The 15,409-nt window shown below is 48.0% G+C and overlaps 1 protein-coding gene across 1 annotated transcript; it reads right to left on the bottom strand.

The window, feature by feature from the left end:
- Positions 1–5,640: 5,640 nt before the first annotated feature.
- LOC127667479 (protein transport protein SEC24-like) lies at positions 5,641–14,071 on the bottom strand. The gene is made up of 2 exons (XM_052160499.1): positions 13,989–14,071; positions 5,641–12,670 (listed from the first exon to the last, which is right to left on the bottom strand). Exon 2 carries the CDS (start codon positions 12,291–12,293, stop codon positions 10,827–10,829), a length of 1,467 nt encoding a protein of 488 aa, XP_052016459.1. The 5' UTR covers positions 12,294–12,670; positions 13,989–14,071; the 3' UTR covers positions 5,641–10,826.
- Between the last annotated feature and the right edge of the window lie 1,338 nt (positions 14,072–15,409).

Genomic DNA, 15,409 nt, shown 5'->3' with positions numbered 1-15,409 from the left:
AGACTGGCCTCGAACTCAGAAATCTGCCTGCCTCTGCCTCCCAGAGTGCTGGGATTAGAGGCGTGCGCCACCATCGCTCGGCTACATTAGGATTTCAATTGGCCAATTCAATAAAGGGGTGTGTGTGTGTGTCCCCTGCCCAGGGCACACTGACACTGTCAGCTAATAAAGGACTCAGGATTCACATGGTGAGCTGGCCAGCAGGAGTCCCTCAGAAGCTGCATGGGAAGCCAGGTCCTCAAATGAACCTGGACAGCTGCCCACAGTGTCACACTGGTCAGGTCCCACCCTAGAGCTGGCTCTGGAAGTGTGGATGGATGGCTACAAGAAATGGCTGCAGCAAGGGCACGGAGGGCACGGAATGAAGGTTAGCCCCCTACCCCCCCACCCCCACTAGCTTCCCTTTTCTCTCTCTAGGAAGCCCTCACCCTTCTCCACAGCTCCAGCTCACTGGGGCTGTGCCACCTGATGCCCCCAATCGGCAAGCCAGCTCCTTCTCTCTAAAGGCAGGGTCTCAACAAGGTCTGCTCCAAGGATCTTGCACTGCATGGCGCAGGGAACCCAGTTCCAACTTGATGCCCATGGCAAAGGGTCCCTTCAGCCTCTCTACTCCCTGGACTCACCTGTTGATAAATAGGTATGGCTCCCATAGATTCATGTGTTTGAATGTTTGGCTAGAGAAAGCGGCATTATTGGGCTGGAGAAACAGCTCAGCGGTTAAGAGCACCGTCTGCTCTTCCAGAGGTCCTGAGTTCAATTCCCAGCAACCACATGGTAGCTCACTCGCATCTACAATGGGATCTGATGCCCTCTTCTGGTGTGTCTGAAGACAGCTACTTTGTACTCATATAAGTAAAATAATTTTAAAAAGGAAGGAAGGAAGGAAGGAAGGGAGGGAGGGAGGGGGAGAAAGAGAGAGAGAGAGAGAGAGAGAGAGAGAGAGAGAGAGAGAGAGAGAAAAGAAAGAAAAAAAGAAAAGAAAGAGGCATTATTACAAAGTGTGGTCCTGTTAGAGGAAATGTGTCACTGTGGGGATGGGCTTTTCGGTCTCCAATGCTCAGGCCACACCCAGTGCAGCACACAATCTCCTTCTGGCTCCTGGGGACAGACATATTGATGTCTTAGGGTTTTATTGCTCTGAAGAGAAAGCCTGACCATGATAACTCTTATAAAGGAAACCATTTAATTGAGCCTGGCTTACAGTTTCCGCAGTTAGTTCATTATTGAGGGAAGCAGGCAGACATGGTGCTGGAGAAGGACCTGAGAGCCCTATGTTTGCTCCCCAGGCAGCCTCAAGAACCCTGTCTTAGAGGGACCAAATCTTCAGTAGGGTAAGAGCACCCTGGGTCCTCCCTCCTCTGTCCCAGACACAAGCCTTCAACAACATCCATAAAAAGCCCCCCCACCCAGCATAACTGTCTCACCTATGAGCCCCAGCATTGTAGAGGGTCAGGTCCTAAGTCCCCCTCCCTCCCTGTCCTAATCGTCCAGGCAACTGGTATACCTTGTCCACAAGAGTGAGCCTTCACCAAAACTACTTGGACTCAGCAGGACTCCCAATGTACACAGGGCAACTGGCAAAGGCTCACTCAGGTCACCTGTCCCTCTAACTTCCTGTGGTTAAGTTGCTAGGAATTTTTGGGACGGCCATGGTTGCACTTGTTTATAACCCCCAGCACTCAAAAGGCTGGTAGTGTTAACCCCACTGGCAAGAATAAGACCACAATACCGAGACCAATTTGACACAAGCTTTATTTACATACTGCACAGGATGATGGGCTCAGGTCAGGTCCATCCTGGGTTTCCAAACAGGTAAGTCACATTTAGGCTTAAAAAGGCAAACCCAAACGCATATCCTGATGTATTTCCTGCCCATGCACCTCCCCACTACCCGTGTGCAAGAACATACAGTGTGGGGTGTCAAACAAGGTTGTTTAGGGAGTGAAGCGTGTGGCTTGTTACCTCTCATAGACAGCAGCCCTCAGGCTTTCAGCAACATGACCCACAGCAGAGGCATTTTGTTTAGTGGGTCTCTTAGGCACCGTAATTAAAATGTAAATAGTAACTTTATCTCACATTCTCCCCTTGAGCCTAATCCCTGACTGGGATGGGTACCTGTTTATATTGGGATCTAATAACCATCACCTCAATGGTACCCAGGCAGGAATTATTATCTAGTTAAGGCATGAATGAGCAAGCGCCAACAGTAATCAGCAGAAATACAAGGGTCAAAGACCCGGAAATGGCCGACCGAGTTACTAACTTGGAGGAGGTTGAGAACGGTGAGCCGCCATTTGTTTAACTGCAGGTCCCCTTTTTGGAATATTTATTTTTAGTACAGCCAGATTACCTCTGATGATCCCTGAGTGGTTTGTATACAAACAACAGTTTTCTCTTAAAGACACACAACACCTCCTTCTTCTGCATAAAGCAGATCCTATGCCCTATCACTTTGTAGAACTATTTCAGCTAATGAATCTACCTGTTGATAGATCTGGGTCTCAGTTTAACAGGTGTACCTTTCCTGGTATGCCAATAGGCACTATAGGTAGTCATTTTGTCCCTTATGCCAGGGAATGTCCTTTTGATCTAACATTCCAGCCTGTTGGGGACAAGGGGCGACGAACTCTCTTCTGTAACTACTTCCTGCTGAAATAAGGATGTTGCCAGGGCCCAGGAAGGCTGGAATGTCAATCAAAGGCAGGGAGGGGATTCCGGCAATGGGGCAGGCATCAGAAGCATCCAGTTAGATGACCCAGCCGAAGAGACGGGGAGCGATCACATCGGCTGGACTGGTTCACAGCAGCTTTCCATGAGTCCAGAGCTCAGAGCTGTTTGGAGCAGTTTGGAGTCCACAGGTGATTCCTGGACGGTGTTTGTCAGCTAAGTGGAAATCTGCTGAGACAGATAGACTTGGGACAGAAGTTAAAGTTTAGGACCTTAAAGGAAAGTCTTACATTTGGAACTTTCAGGCCCATAGTCCTGGAAACTGGAGGAGGGAAGGGGTCTCAAGACCAGAGGAGAGATCCCACCCAAGAATAGGCAGATAGAGAGGCTTAGGCAGTACTTGTCTGGAGTCCCTGTGACCTGTGGGCCCAAGTCTTAATTAATGACTCCTTCAATGCCCTGAAGCTTACAAGAATTTTTGGCCAATGTTTAATTCTTACATATACAGGTGTTTCCTGCATGTATGTTTGTGCACCTTACATATGCCAAAGAGACCAGAAAACATCATCGGGTCCCTGGGGACTGGAGTTACAGACAGATATGAGCCCTCAGAACTCTCGTGTCCTCGGGCCCTTCTATACCTCAGAACACGCAGGAACTTGCAGACTTTTGAGCCTTTTTTCTTTGCATCTAATCATTTATCAGAGACACGAGCAGTTGTTACTGAGAACAGCTGCAAGCGAAGCAAGTTTAAATAAAGGAAAAGTCAAACGCTACATCTGGAACCTGTTTATACTTTAATTCGACACCTGTTCGCAAGGCAACCCTGTCAGCCATTTTTTAACAAGAGACCCAGTAACTTAACTCTAGGGATAGCAAGGCTTGATTTTTACATATGAAATGGAACGATGTGGCTGAAGACTTGGGTGAAGGAGCTGGTTGCCTACTGCTTCTGAACTGGCAAACCTGTAACCTAGCCGCCGTCAATGTCATCAGAGATCTGAGGATAAACTATACCAGGAAGTATAACCCAAATCGCCTATGTATCAATTAAAATGACAGAGACTTACCCATTACCCAGCAGCCAACCCACCAGGCTCCTGCAGTGTCGATGGCTTCGTTGGGGGCACACGTCGCAGGGCTGTATCCATCTTCAGCTGCCAGGCCTGGCAAATCTGAGAGGCCTTCTTCCTGTGGAGGAGGATCCTGAGAGGAGACTGACCTCACTTTGTCTAGGCAAAGTGGGGCAATCAACTCTCCAGTGTCCTGCTTGTCCACGGCTTAGGCAGGGTCCTGGCAGCGGGCGAGGCATTGGGGCAGTTATGCCCAGTGGTTAGCATTGCCACGATACAGGCGGAGTCCTTGGTGCCCCATCCATCTTCTTAAGAGACCTTAGGGTGAGTGCCAGGAGCTGGGGTCTCTGTCATAGCAAGCTTTTTCCATTAAGCATTTGAAATGCCATTTCCGCAGATCTCTGATGAGTTTGAGGACATAATTGTTAAGTATAGTTGAGCTAGACAAACTTCACTGTTTAGTTACTTGTTTTAGGCTTAACCTTGAAAACACATATAGGAGGCTAACTAAAGCTTTTTCTTGTAATTAAATACATTAGTACTTGGCCCGAGAAATGGCACTATAGGGAGGTGTGGCCTTGCTGGAGGAAGTGTGTCACTTTCGAGACCGTCCTCCTAGCCATGTGGGAGCCAGCCTTCTCTGGTCTGCCTTTGGATCAAGAACTTTTGGCCCCTCCTGCACCATGCCTGCCTGGATGCTGCCATGCTCCCCACCTTGATGGTAAAGGACTGACCCTCTGAACCTGCAAGCCAGCCCCAATTAAACGTCCTCTGTTAGAGTCGCTTCGGTCGTGGTGTCTCTTCACAGCAATGGAAGCCAAACTAAGACAAGGGCTTATCATAAATACAAGTGCAGTTTAGAGGGCATTAAAGAATATGATCTTTTTTGAGTGTCTATTAAATTGCATATCTTAATCATCTTTAACAGTTTACAATAAGTAGCTTTATCCCTGTTAGGTTTAGCCTTTCAAAAAAAAAAAATTCTAGAATGAAGCTTTTCCTTTTTTTTTTTTTTTTTTTTTTTTTAGTTTTTTTTTTATTCGATATATTTTTTATTTACATTTCAAATGATTTCCTCTTTTCAGGCCCTCCCCACTCCCCAAAAGTCACATAAGGCCCCTTCCCTCCCCCTGTTCTCCCACCCATCCCTTCCCTGTTCTGGTTTTGCCTTATACTGCTACACTGAGTCTTTCCAGAACCAGGGGCCACTCCTCCGTTCTTCTTGTACCTCATTTGATGTGTGGATTATGTTTTGAGTATTCCAGTTTTCCTGGCTAATATCCACTTATTAGTGAGTGCATACCATGATTGATCTATTGAGACTGGGTTACCTCACTTAGTATGATGTTCTCCAGCTCCAGAATGAAGCTTTTCTATAGTATAAAACTAAAGCTTTTAATCATAAACAAGACTAGTTCACAGGCAGCCTGGCAGCTCTCCTGGCCCTTTCTCATAGCGTACCATTACAGAGTTTCAGTTTCTCATATATATGACTCAAAACAGCTAAAGCTTAACAGTTAAAAAAGAGGCTAGACATGCATTTTCTGTTGCTGTGTTTTGAGGCAGTGTTTCTCCATGTAGTCCTGGCTGTCCTGCACCTGGCTCTATAGACCAGGCTGGCCTGGAACTCAGAGATCGATCTGCCCTCCTCTACCAGGACCTGGGATTAAAGGCGTACACCACCACCCACCACCCACCACCACCACAACCACCACCACCCGGCTCAGATTCCTTTCTTTATTTTTAATTTTCACTTTACACTGATCGATGTACCCTCTCCCAATAACCCCTTTCCCATCCCTTCCCCAAGCCCCTCCCCTTCCCCTCTGAGAGTGAGAGTTCCCTCTCCCATATTCACCTCTGTTCCACTCCAACCCCCCACCCCACCCCACCCCACCCCGCACATAGCTGCTTCTGGCACATATACCTAACCCTGAATAGACCTAGGTAAGGAGAGACATTCTCTAAGTCTTCCTATTGCTGAATTCTTCAACACAGTCCCCAAGTCAAATATCATTCTTACTGCCATTCCACAGCTACTGCAGCTGTCATGCACTGCAGTGCACAGCGACCCACAGGCTGCAAGCCGCTGCTCCCATCTCTTTGGCAGACAGGCTTTGCCTGACCGCTTAGGTCACTGTCTCGCTGCTTCACAAGATAGGAATATCCTAGTTTTTAGCGTCCAGTGTTTAGCATTAACTCTCTAGCCTTTCTTTCTTTTAAGATCACATATTAATAATATAAACAGTTATAAACCTAAAATGTCCCATAGCTTCATAAATTTAACAATTTTAAAAAGCTGTTCTTAAAAAAAAAAAAAAAAGTCCAGCTTTTTAAATTTAAACTTTCTATAAAACTCCAAAATTTCCTCTTAAAGAAGTTTAAAAAAATCTCTCAACTGTGTGTTCTGGCAATATCAAAAAATAAAGTACTTTAAAAAAAAAAAATTCAAATTCAATAGGGAAAAAAAGGCACAATCAAGTGAAAAACCAAACTCCCACAGTGTAAACAAATCAATGCTCAAATTCTGGAATTCACTCACAACTCTGGGCTTTCCCAGGAGGCTTGGGTCATCTTTCTGCGCCCACCTTTGGCAACACACACAGTCTTTTAGGTCCCAGCTGGCTCCATTTTACTGTGGCTGGCATTTCCAGTGACTATCACATGGTACCAACCTCTCCAAAACCGGCGGCTAGGGTCCCCAGTGACGACCAGGCTGTCTTTAGGACACACACCGGCGAGCCTCAGGTATTCCCAATGAGTTAGTTAAAACATATCTGGCTCTTACCCTGGAGCCAGAGGGTCCCAAGTTGAAGGATTGTCTGACTGCTTTTACACTGACTCTAAAAGTCCTCTTTGGCTTATACTGTGGGAATGGCCTTTGGGGGTCCTCGAAGCAGTTTGCATCTAAAGGCGGCTTTCTTCCCAAGAGGCACAATTCCCCCAATAGGAAAAAGGAGCTTCTAATACAACTCTAAAGGAGACCAGGTTAAGCCTGCCAGCCAACCGCAGCAGAGTTCTGGAGCGCAGGCAAGGCATGGGTGGGTTGAGCAAGGGAGGCTGGCTGAGGCCCTAGCAGGCTGGTCACCGCATTCCTGGGCGCGTGCGGGTACGGGTGTGTGTGTGTGTGTGTGTCACTCCAGGAGTATGTCTCCCTTGACCAACACCTCCCCAGTCAGGAGGAATCCTGCAAAGCAGACCCTGTCTGTTTAACCCCTCCATGGGACCCCTGCTGAGGGGGGAAGGGACATCCTCAAAGGCAAGCAGCCTCCTCTTTCTCACAGCAATGTAAGTTTTGGAAGAGTGTTGGCAGACTCAACGTTCCAAGCACTCCTAGGGAGTGGGAGCAGCTCCCAGGCAAACTCCATTTGCTAAACATTTCCCTTGCTTGGTAGGGAGCTCATAGCAGAGCAGAGCCCCCAAGCTGGGCTGAGGAGTACCCCTGCAGAAGGCCTGTCAGTCCCACTGACTGACGAAAGACCACTGGCCACAAATTATTCAAAGCAAGCCTTACTTGCTTACAGGGCACAGCACAGCCAATCTGGCGGCCATCTTTCCAGAAGGTCTGAGTTCTAGAAAACAGCTCTAACCTACCTATGTTCCCACCTCTCTTTGGGGCTTGTGGGACAGTTGTAGGACAGAACTTAAAGGAGGGGAATTTTGCAAGCAGGATAAACAAGGTAGTCAAGGAAATCTTCGTGGAACATCTAGTACAAAGCATTCTTTGTTTTCCGAGAAACAGAAATTGAAACATAAGTTTTACAGTAAACAGAGCCTCAAAATGACTCTTGGCCTTGTTTTTTGGGGGGGTTGTTTTGTTTCCGAGTCAGGGTTTCTCTGTGTAGCTCTGGCTGTCCAGAACTCACTCTGTAGACTAGGCTGGCCTCGAACTCAGAAAACCGCCTGCCTCTGCCTCCCAGAGTGCTAGGATTAAAGGCGTGCACCACCACCGCCCGGCTTGGACTGGTTTCTGATTCCCCTGTCTTAGGTGCTCCTGTCATCTTTGCAAGGAAGCTACCTACCATTTCTGGCTAATGGTTACTAGTGGCAGCGGAAGGCAAGCATTTTAGCATTCTCTATTTGTCCCGAAGACTTGTAAGGCACCAGAAGGTCATAGGAAACATTAGGAGTATCAAGAGACCTGCGGCAGCAGAAGCCAGGGTGGCTAGGCAGGGTGACAGGTCAAAAAGGGACTAGCACCAACTGCTTCCTTCCTGTTTGTCTAAATATTTGGTTTTCAGATTGTTTCTGAAACAGTTTAAGTTTCTTTTATGCCTGATTGGTCAGCTTAAAAACAGCAGGTTTCCTCACAGGCCTCCTTATTTCATGAAGAGGAAGTCAAACCTTCTATTCTATAAATCTATTTCTGCCAGAGAATCCACCTAATCTTCCTATCTATGGACCAAGTCTTTCATAATAACTTTAAATCCTGTCTAACTTTAGCTTTCAGAGTTTTGAACCCTGATCTTGCAGGACCGGGGCTGATGTTCCTAGTGCTGCAGGCCCTACAATCCCTGAATTCACTAAGCATGAGACTAACAGGAGAACCACCTGCTTTGGCTGAGGGTGGTCAGGTGTCTTGGCTAGATGCAGTCAGCCTTCATCCCCATCAGAAATGTCAACCTGAGGAAGGACACAAGCGAGGATGTGTCTCGGGGACAATGCGGGAGACCATCAAGCACTTGTGATAGCTGGTATCAGGCCACCAAGCATCAGCACAGGTGAAAAGGAATAGCCGCTGACTCTGGGTACCTCTGCTAGTCAGCTGCTAAATAATGGTTGCACAAGTATACAACTATGGACAAGCTAGGGAGCCTGAAGTGTCTGACCGGAAACAGTCCTTGTCCTTGGACCTCATCTAGGGGTAGCTGGGGCCAGGACCAGGAGCAGGCCTCGGCAGAAGCTCGTGGCAATATAGGGATTGTAAGTCATTCCTACATAATAGGTGGGTTTGGGGTTGAGGCAAAACCATCAGTCCTGCGTCAGGTTAGGTATAGGATGGTGAGGGAAAGGTTGCGGTTAGCACAGTCAGGAGTAGAACTTCCATGGGGCCAGTGGATGGAGGTGGCTCAGGAGAGCCTAGAAAACAGGCAGGTTTTAGAGCAGAGGTTAGAAACAGGCGAGACGGTAGTTGGAGTCTTTGGAACATGGGCATGCGGGAGGAACCTGAGGAATCAAGGTCTCTACTGGGGACTGTGGGTTTAAGTTCTTGTCTTAACCTTGATCACTGCATGATAAATGAGGGACTGGGATCCAGCCCCTGACATATGGTCAAATTCCCCACGTTCTTCGTACACTCCAAAAGAGTCAAAAATGTTCCAGAGTTTAGGTTGGAGGTGGGGAGGGGTATACAAAATGTTACATGACCCTAACTGACAATTAAGAGTTGGTTTTAGAGGGCTTGGGAGTTATGGTAAGAATGTCCTGATCTGCCTTAGGGCAGGTGGGGTGACAGTTTTGGAGCCCCAAGAGACACAGCGATAGGCATTTAGTGCCCTGCCAGGATTTGCTGCCCTGGGCTGGACAGATGTAAACCAAGATACCTCCTAAGTTTTTCTCCAATTGTAAATGTCCACAGCCCATTCAGTTTTCAGATTCGGCTGGTCGGAAGTTATAACAGTGTCCAACAGCCGGGCAGTGGTGGCGCACACCTTTAATCCCAGCACGTGGGAAGGTAGAGGCAGGCGGATTTCTGAGTTCGAGGCCAGCCTGGTCTACAGATTGAGTTCCAGGATAGCAGGGCTACACAAAGGAACCAAAAAACAAACAGAAACAAACAAACAAAAAACCAAAATGGTGTCCAACACCTGAACTGTGTCAGTGAGACTAAGTTCCTACTTCTAAGTGGGTTGTCCATGTGAGTTATTATATACAGCTGAAGTTCCAGGGTAAGGACATAACCCAGCAGATCAAGACTAACAACATGGCTTCCATAATCTAAGAAAAGGAGTAAAAGCAGGTCAGCAAGAACACATTAAACCTTAGAGATCTTAACCTGGAAGTGATCCCATTCAATTAATTTCCATTTGTGGTGGCCCTCTTCTTCCCCGGATCCTCTGCTGTCTTCTTGAGATGTGAGTAGCAGCAACTCAATAGCACAGGGCATCCAGAGAATCCTGATAGAGGGCATCACCTTGGTTCCAGGCAGTGAGTGCTACCAGGTTGGCACAGCTGGTCAGGGAAGCAGTGCCCAGTTAATTGGGCAGCCTAGACTTGAGGAAAGATCTTATCCAGAGTTAACTGGAATCCCTTCAGGGATTCAGAGATTATGGACTCTGTTCTTAGCTCTTGATCACTGGGAGGGGCTGTCCATAAATTACTTCAAACGGAGTGAATTTTTCACAGTAGGGGGTGCATCAGACCCCTAGTGGGGGCGGGCAAAAGGCAAGAGGTCAACCCAATTACCATCAGTCTCAAGAATATATTCAGTGAGTTTCTTTTAAGGTCCTATTCATTCTTTCCACTTTCCCTGGGTTCTGAGGATGGCACAAGCTATGTAGCCTCCGATTTATACTGAGGGTTTTTGAAGTCATTTGAGACAGTTTGGTCATGAAGGCCAGGCCATTGGCAGACCCCAAAATTAAGGAGAGGCCACATCTGGGGATGATTTCCATCATTAATTTCTTAGCTACTATCTGGGCTGTTTCCATTGAGGTTGGAAAGGCCTCTACCCAGTCCAAGACAGTGTTGATAAAAACCAGGAAGTATTCATTATATCCATGTGGCCCTTGCTAGATTTCTGTATAAATTCCACTTCCCAAAATTCATCAGGTACAGTGCCCTTGGGGGCAACATAGCCTTTTTGGCATTTAGGGGAGTAGTAGTAACCTAGAGGTCCAGGTCAAGGTCAGCCCATTCAAATGCAAAGAGACATTCAGTTTTGACAAAGGAATTGAAAACATACATCCTTTAGATCCAGAACAGTATAAACCCGACACTCCCGGTGAGGGACCCCAAGGATTTTTGTAATACCAAAATGTGAAAGTTCCTCATTGGAATTTACAGATTGGCCCCCAACTAAAGAGGGTACCATAGGCTCCTGGGGGCCTAACTGTAAAGAGCTATGGCCCTACTATGCTCTTAAAGCTAAAACTGGCCCCAATGGGGGCAGACCTGCCTTCGATTGGGGCATTCGTGTTTCCAGTGCCCCAATCTCTTGCAGTAAGCACATTGGTCTCTCCGTAGTCTTTGTGGTCTCTGACGGTGATTGAAGTTACCATAGAAAAGCTGTGAATTCATCACAGCATTCACCACTGTTTTTATTATCATAACTTCTTCACTCTCTCTATTGTCAAACACACTCTGGGCTATTTTCAATAATTCAAACCTAGTCATGTCTTCAAACCCATAGACTCTTTGGATTGCATTACGTATGTCTGAGGCCGAATGGTCTACAAAGGTTTGGTTAAACTCCTTGAAGTTTACCGGGTCGTCTGGATCTATGGGCGTGTATTCTCGGAACACCTCCAGCAAGCGTTCGAGAAACTGGAGAGGTGATTCCTTTGGACCCTGTCTAGTACACATCACCTTGAGGAAGTCAGTGGGCTTCCGGGTTGCCAGCTTCATTCCCTCTAACAAAGCCTTGTGGTAATTACTGAGCGCTCTCCTACCTTCTTCCGTTCTTTTGTTCCAGTCAGGACTCCACCGAAATGGAGGTAGGAAACAGTCAGCTTCTTCTGCCCTCCACCTGCCCCTCCCTGTGTTCATTCTGACAAATGCTTTCACTGCCCCAGTCAGAATCCGGCTCCTCTCTTGCGAGGTGAAGAAGACAGCTAAGATATCCTGACAGTCATCCCAAGAAGGACAGTAGATGGAAAAGATAGACTCCATTAAGGAGATCAGGGAACTTGGGTTTGTGCTAAAGGAAGGGAACTGCATCTTCCACTTGAAGAGGTCAGCGGTGGTTAAAGGTACATAGACTAGACAGCTCCCGTCTGTGCTGAAAGGGGAGGTCTGGGTGTTCCAGCTAGAGAGATGGGTGGCGGGAGACCTGGTGAGAGAGGAGGCCTGGGGCTGCTGTCGCGAAGTATAAGGAAGTAACTCCTGATCCCGATCGGATGTGGGGAGGGGAGAGGACCGGGAGTGAGGTTGAGGTGAGGGTTTGGATCGAGGTAAGGGCTGAGTTGGGGGTTTAGATCGAGGTGGTGAGGGCCAAGATGGGGGTGTAGATCGGGGTGAGGGCTGAGATGGGGATTTAGATTGAGGTGAAGGCTGAGATGGAGGTTTGGATCGAGGTGGTGAGGGCTGAGATGGGGGTTTGGATCGAGGTGGTGAGGGCTGAGATGGGGGTGTAGATCGGGGTGAGGGCTGAGATGGGGATTTGGATCGAGGTGAAGGCTGAGATGGAGGTTTGGATCGAGGTAGTGAGGGCTGAGATGGGGGTGTAGATCGGGGTGAGGGCTGAGATGGGGATTTGGATTGAGGTGAAGGCTGAGATGGAGGTTTGGATCGAGGTGGTGAGGGCTGAGATGGGGGTTTGGATACAGGTGGGCACTGACAGGGGCAAGGCAGTGGGGAGTCCCGTATATTGGGTTTACTAGTCATATTACCCATTTTGTCTTCCAGTCACCCCAAATCCACACCTCAGAATTCTCAGAACAAAGAAACAGAAAAGGCAAACAAAACAGGACACACAAGGCCAAGAACTAAGAAGGTAGTGTGACCTCTCCCTAATGCCCTGAACAGGAGTTCATGTGTCTCCTAAGACACTGACTGTACCCAAGTGGGATCCTAACAGAACCAGGCCCAGGTGTTACAAAAGGCAAAACAATGACTTACCAATGGAGGCTCCTCATACAGGGGATTGCTGGTTTTCTTTTGGTGCAGCTGTGGACCTCCAAACGGAAATCAAGCCCGCAGCGGCCTTGGAACGTGCACACCCTGGGACGTGGTGCTCCGGCACTTGAGGCTCGAAGGGAAGGGTCCAGGTTCTGAATTTGGGTAGGGATTTGTTAAAGCCTGCGCCCTAGCTTAAAACCCCCTCTAACTTAGCTGTAAACCCTTCTGTCTCACGCTTGCCAGTCACCTCAGAGAGATGACTCAGAGAGAAATTGAGAAGACCATACATCCTGTTATGTTCTGAAGTTCTTGAAAATTCCCCAACCGCTGCCTTCACTCAGGCCAAAATCAAAACAGAAGTCAGCTTGGGCTGTTATGTCTAAACGAGTAACAACCTGGAAAGCCTGGAAAGGGCAGACGACCCTGCAGCCCTTCCTGTCCGTGCGTATGCGCTCCTTGTGGGTTGTTACCTATATAAACTGACCCTAGAAAACATTCGGGGTTGTAGCTCTCAGCTCCAGAGAGTCTGAGCTACATCTCTGATCGATCCGTCTTGGGGGAGTGGGAGGGTGGTTCAATAAACTATCCCTGCCTGAATGAAATCTCCTAGGGGCTGGAAAGATGACTCAGCAGTTAAGAGCACCGACTGCTCTTCCAGAGGTCCTGAGATGAAATCCCAGCAACCACATGGTGGCTCACAACCATCCTTAACGAGATCTGACTCCCTCTTCTGGAGTGTCTATAGACAGCTACAGTGTACTTACATATAATAAATAAATAAATCTTTAAAAAAAAAAAAGAAGCGCAACTCCTGGACCCCAACAGTTTCTTATATTACCGCAGCCTCCAAATATTAATGCCACCGAATGAGGATAAAGAACACCTTATTCTGTGCACAGCAAAGTCTGTGCATGACTGTCTACCCCTTCAGATTTGAGAAAACAGCCCCAAACCAATTTCCCATGCTTCATCTTGCAGGAGGGTTTAGGGTTTACACAGAGCACAAGGCAGAACTCTTCCTGGAGCATTAGTACGAAACATTCTGAGATTTATGGGGTCCGGTGCAGCCTAACTCCAAGAAACAGAATCTTTTTTTGTTGTTGTTGTTTTGTTTATTCGAGGCAGGGTTTCTCTGTATGGCCCTAGCTGTCCTGGAACTCGATCTGTAGACCAGGCTGGCCTCGAACTCAGAAATCCACTTGCCTCTGCCTCCCAGAGTGCTGGGATTACAGGCGTGCGCCACCAGCGCCCGGCTCAAGAAACAGAATCTTAAAACTTTTACCTAACTTTGGCAGTCTCAAAACGGCTCCTGGTCTTAAGTGGAGTCCGGCTGCTTTCTCGACCCAAACTCCCCGACCCAGTGAACCGGACCCACCGTCCCACACGCCTCCGGGCGCTCCGCCCGCAGGGAGGCCGTCTGGATAACGGGCACGGCGAGCACCGTCGGCCAGGACTCAATTCGGTACTCACCGTGCAGCCCACGCGCTGCTGCCGCCGCCGCCGCCGCCGCAGCCACCACCACCACCACCAGCAGCAGCGGAAGCCCCACTAGTCCTGGCTGCGCTCTTCCAGCCCAACCCCAGTGGTGCGGCCAAAAAGCCGATTTCTCCCCGAATTCCCGCCCCACTTGAAGAACAAAAGCCAATCGGAGGCCGGAGTTTTTGTGACGGATGGCCCTACGAACCCGTAATACAGCCACATATGGAACGAGGGGGTGGTCGCCCAGGTTGCTGGTCCAGAGAGGGACAGGTGCGGGGGCGGGGGCGGGGGCGGGGGAGAGGAAAGGTATTACCATCTGAGTCTTAAAGGGACAAGGATTGCCTTTCCAACTTGGTGGCCTGAGTTGGAGAGAGAGAGAGAGAAAGAGAGAGAGAGAGAGAGAGAGAGAGAGAGAGAGAGAGAGAGAGAGAGAGAGAGACAGAGAGAGAGAGAGAGACAGAGAGAGAGAGAGAGAGAGAGAGACAGAGAGAGAGAGAGAGACAGAGACAGAGAGACAGAGAGACAGAGAGTTACAAGCAGTCACCACATACCCTTAGCTCTCTCATAAATATAATGGAGGTTAACTATCAACTTTAACAAAAGGTCCAATTTCTCAAAAGCCAAAAATTAGCAAATAGAACTAGTCCTATAATAACTAAAGAATCATAATTACTGACATAACATTCCAAAAAATGAACTGCTTAGGTCCTGAGAGTTTCACTGGAGAATTCTTTTAGATGTCTAAAGAATCAACACCTAAAATACCTCCTGAGAAATAATGCATGCGTGAACTTGGTTGGATGCCCCTTACCCCACCTAATCTGCTGTGTTTTGTCTTTAAAAGGTATTCTGTTCTTCTGACCTTCAAGGTTTACAGCCCCGCCCATCTCCCTGATATATCAGCATTTGAATAAAGAAACTTTTGCTGAGCTTGGCAGTGGCGGCACCCACCTTAATCCCAGCACTTGGGAGGCAGAGGCAGGTGGATTTCTGAGTTCGAGGCCAGCCTGGTCTACAGAGTGAGTTCCAGGACAGCCAAGGCTACTCAGAGAAACCCTATGGGGGAGGCAGGGGGGAGGGGAAGAAGAAGAAGAACTTAATGTGAGACTGAAGAGATGGCTCAGTGGTTAGGAGCACTTTTGAAGGTCCTGAGTTCAAATCCCACCAACCACATGATGGCACACCACCATCTGTAGAGCTACAGTGTACTCATAAATAAAATAAATAAAATCTAAAATAAAAAAAAAGAAAAGAAACAAACACAAGAGAGACAGTATGTGCTCAGTGCTCTTTTGTTGTTGTTGTTTTTTGGATTTTTTTTTTTTTGAGACAGGTGAGAACACCATGGTGATGGGGACTTGTGGACAAAGAGGATCCACATTGTTGGAAGTCCTCATAACCCACAAGAAGGG

The sequence above is a fragment of the Apodemus sylvaticus genome, chromosome 1, assembly GCF_947179515.1.
Source record: "Apodemus sylvaticus chromosome 1, mApoSyl1.1, whole genome shotgun sequence".
Classification (NCBI taxonomy): domain Eukaryota; kingdom Metazoa; phylum Chordata; class Mammalia; order Rodentia; family Muridae; genus Apodemus; species Apodemus sylvaticus.
Note: the sequence above shows the minus strand (reverse complement) of the source record. Positions and strands in the feature narration are given on the sequence as shown.

What these genes read in the sequence shown, in the direction of transcription:
- LOC127667479 (XM_052160499.1), bottom strand. Translation starts at nt 12,293, where the DNA reads ATGGGTAATATGACTAGTAAACCCAATATACGGGACTCCCCACTGCCT.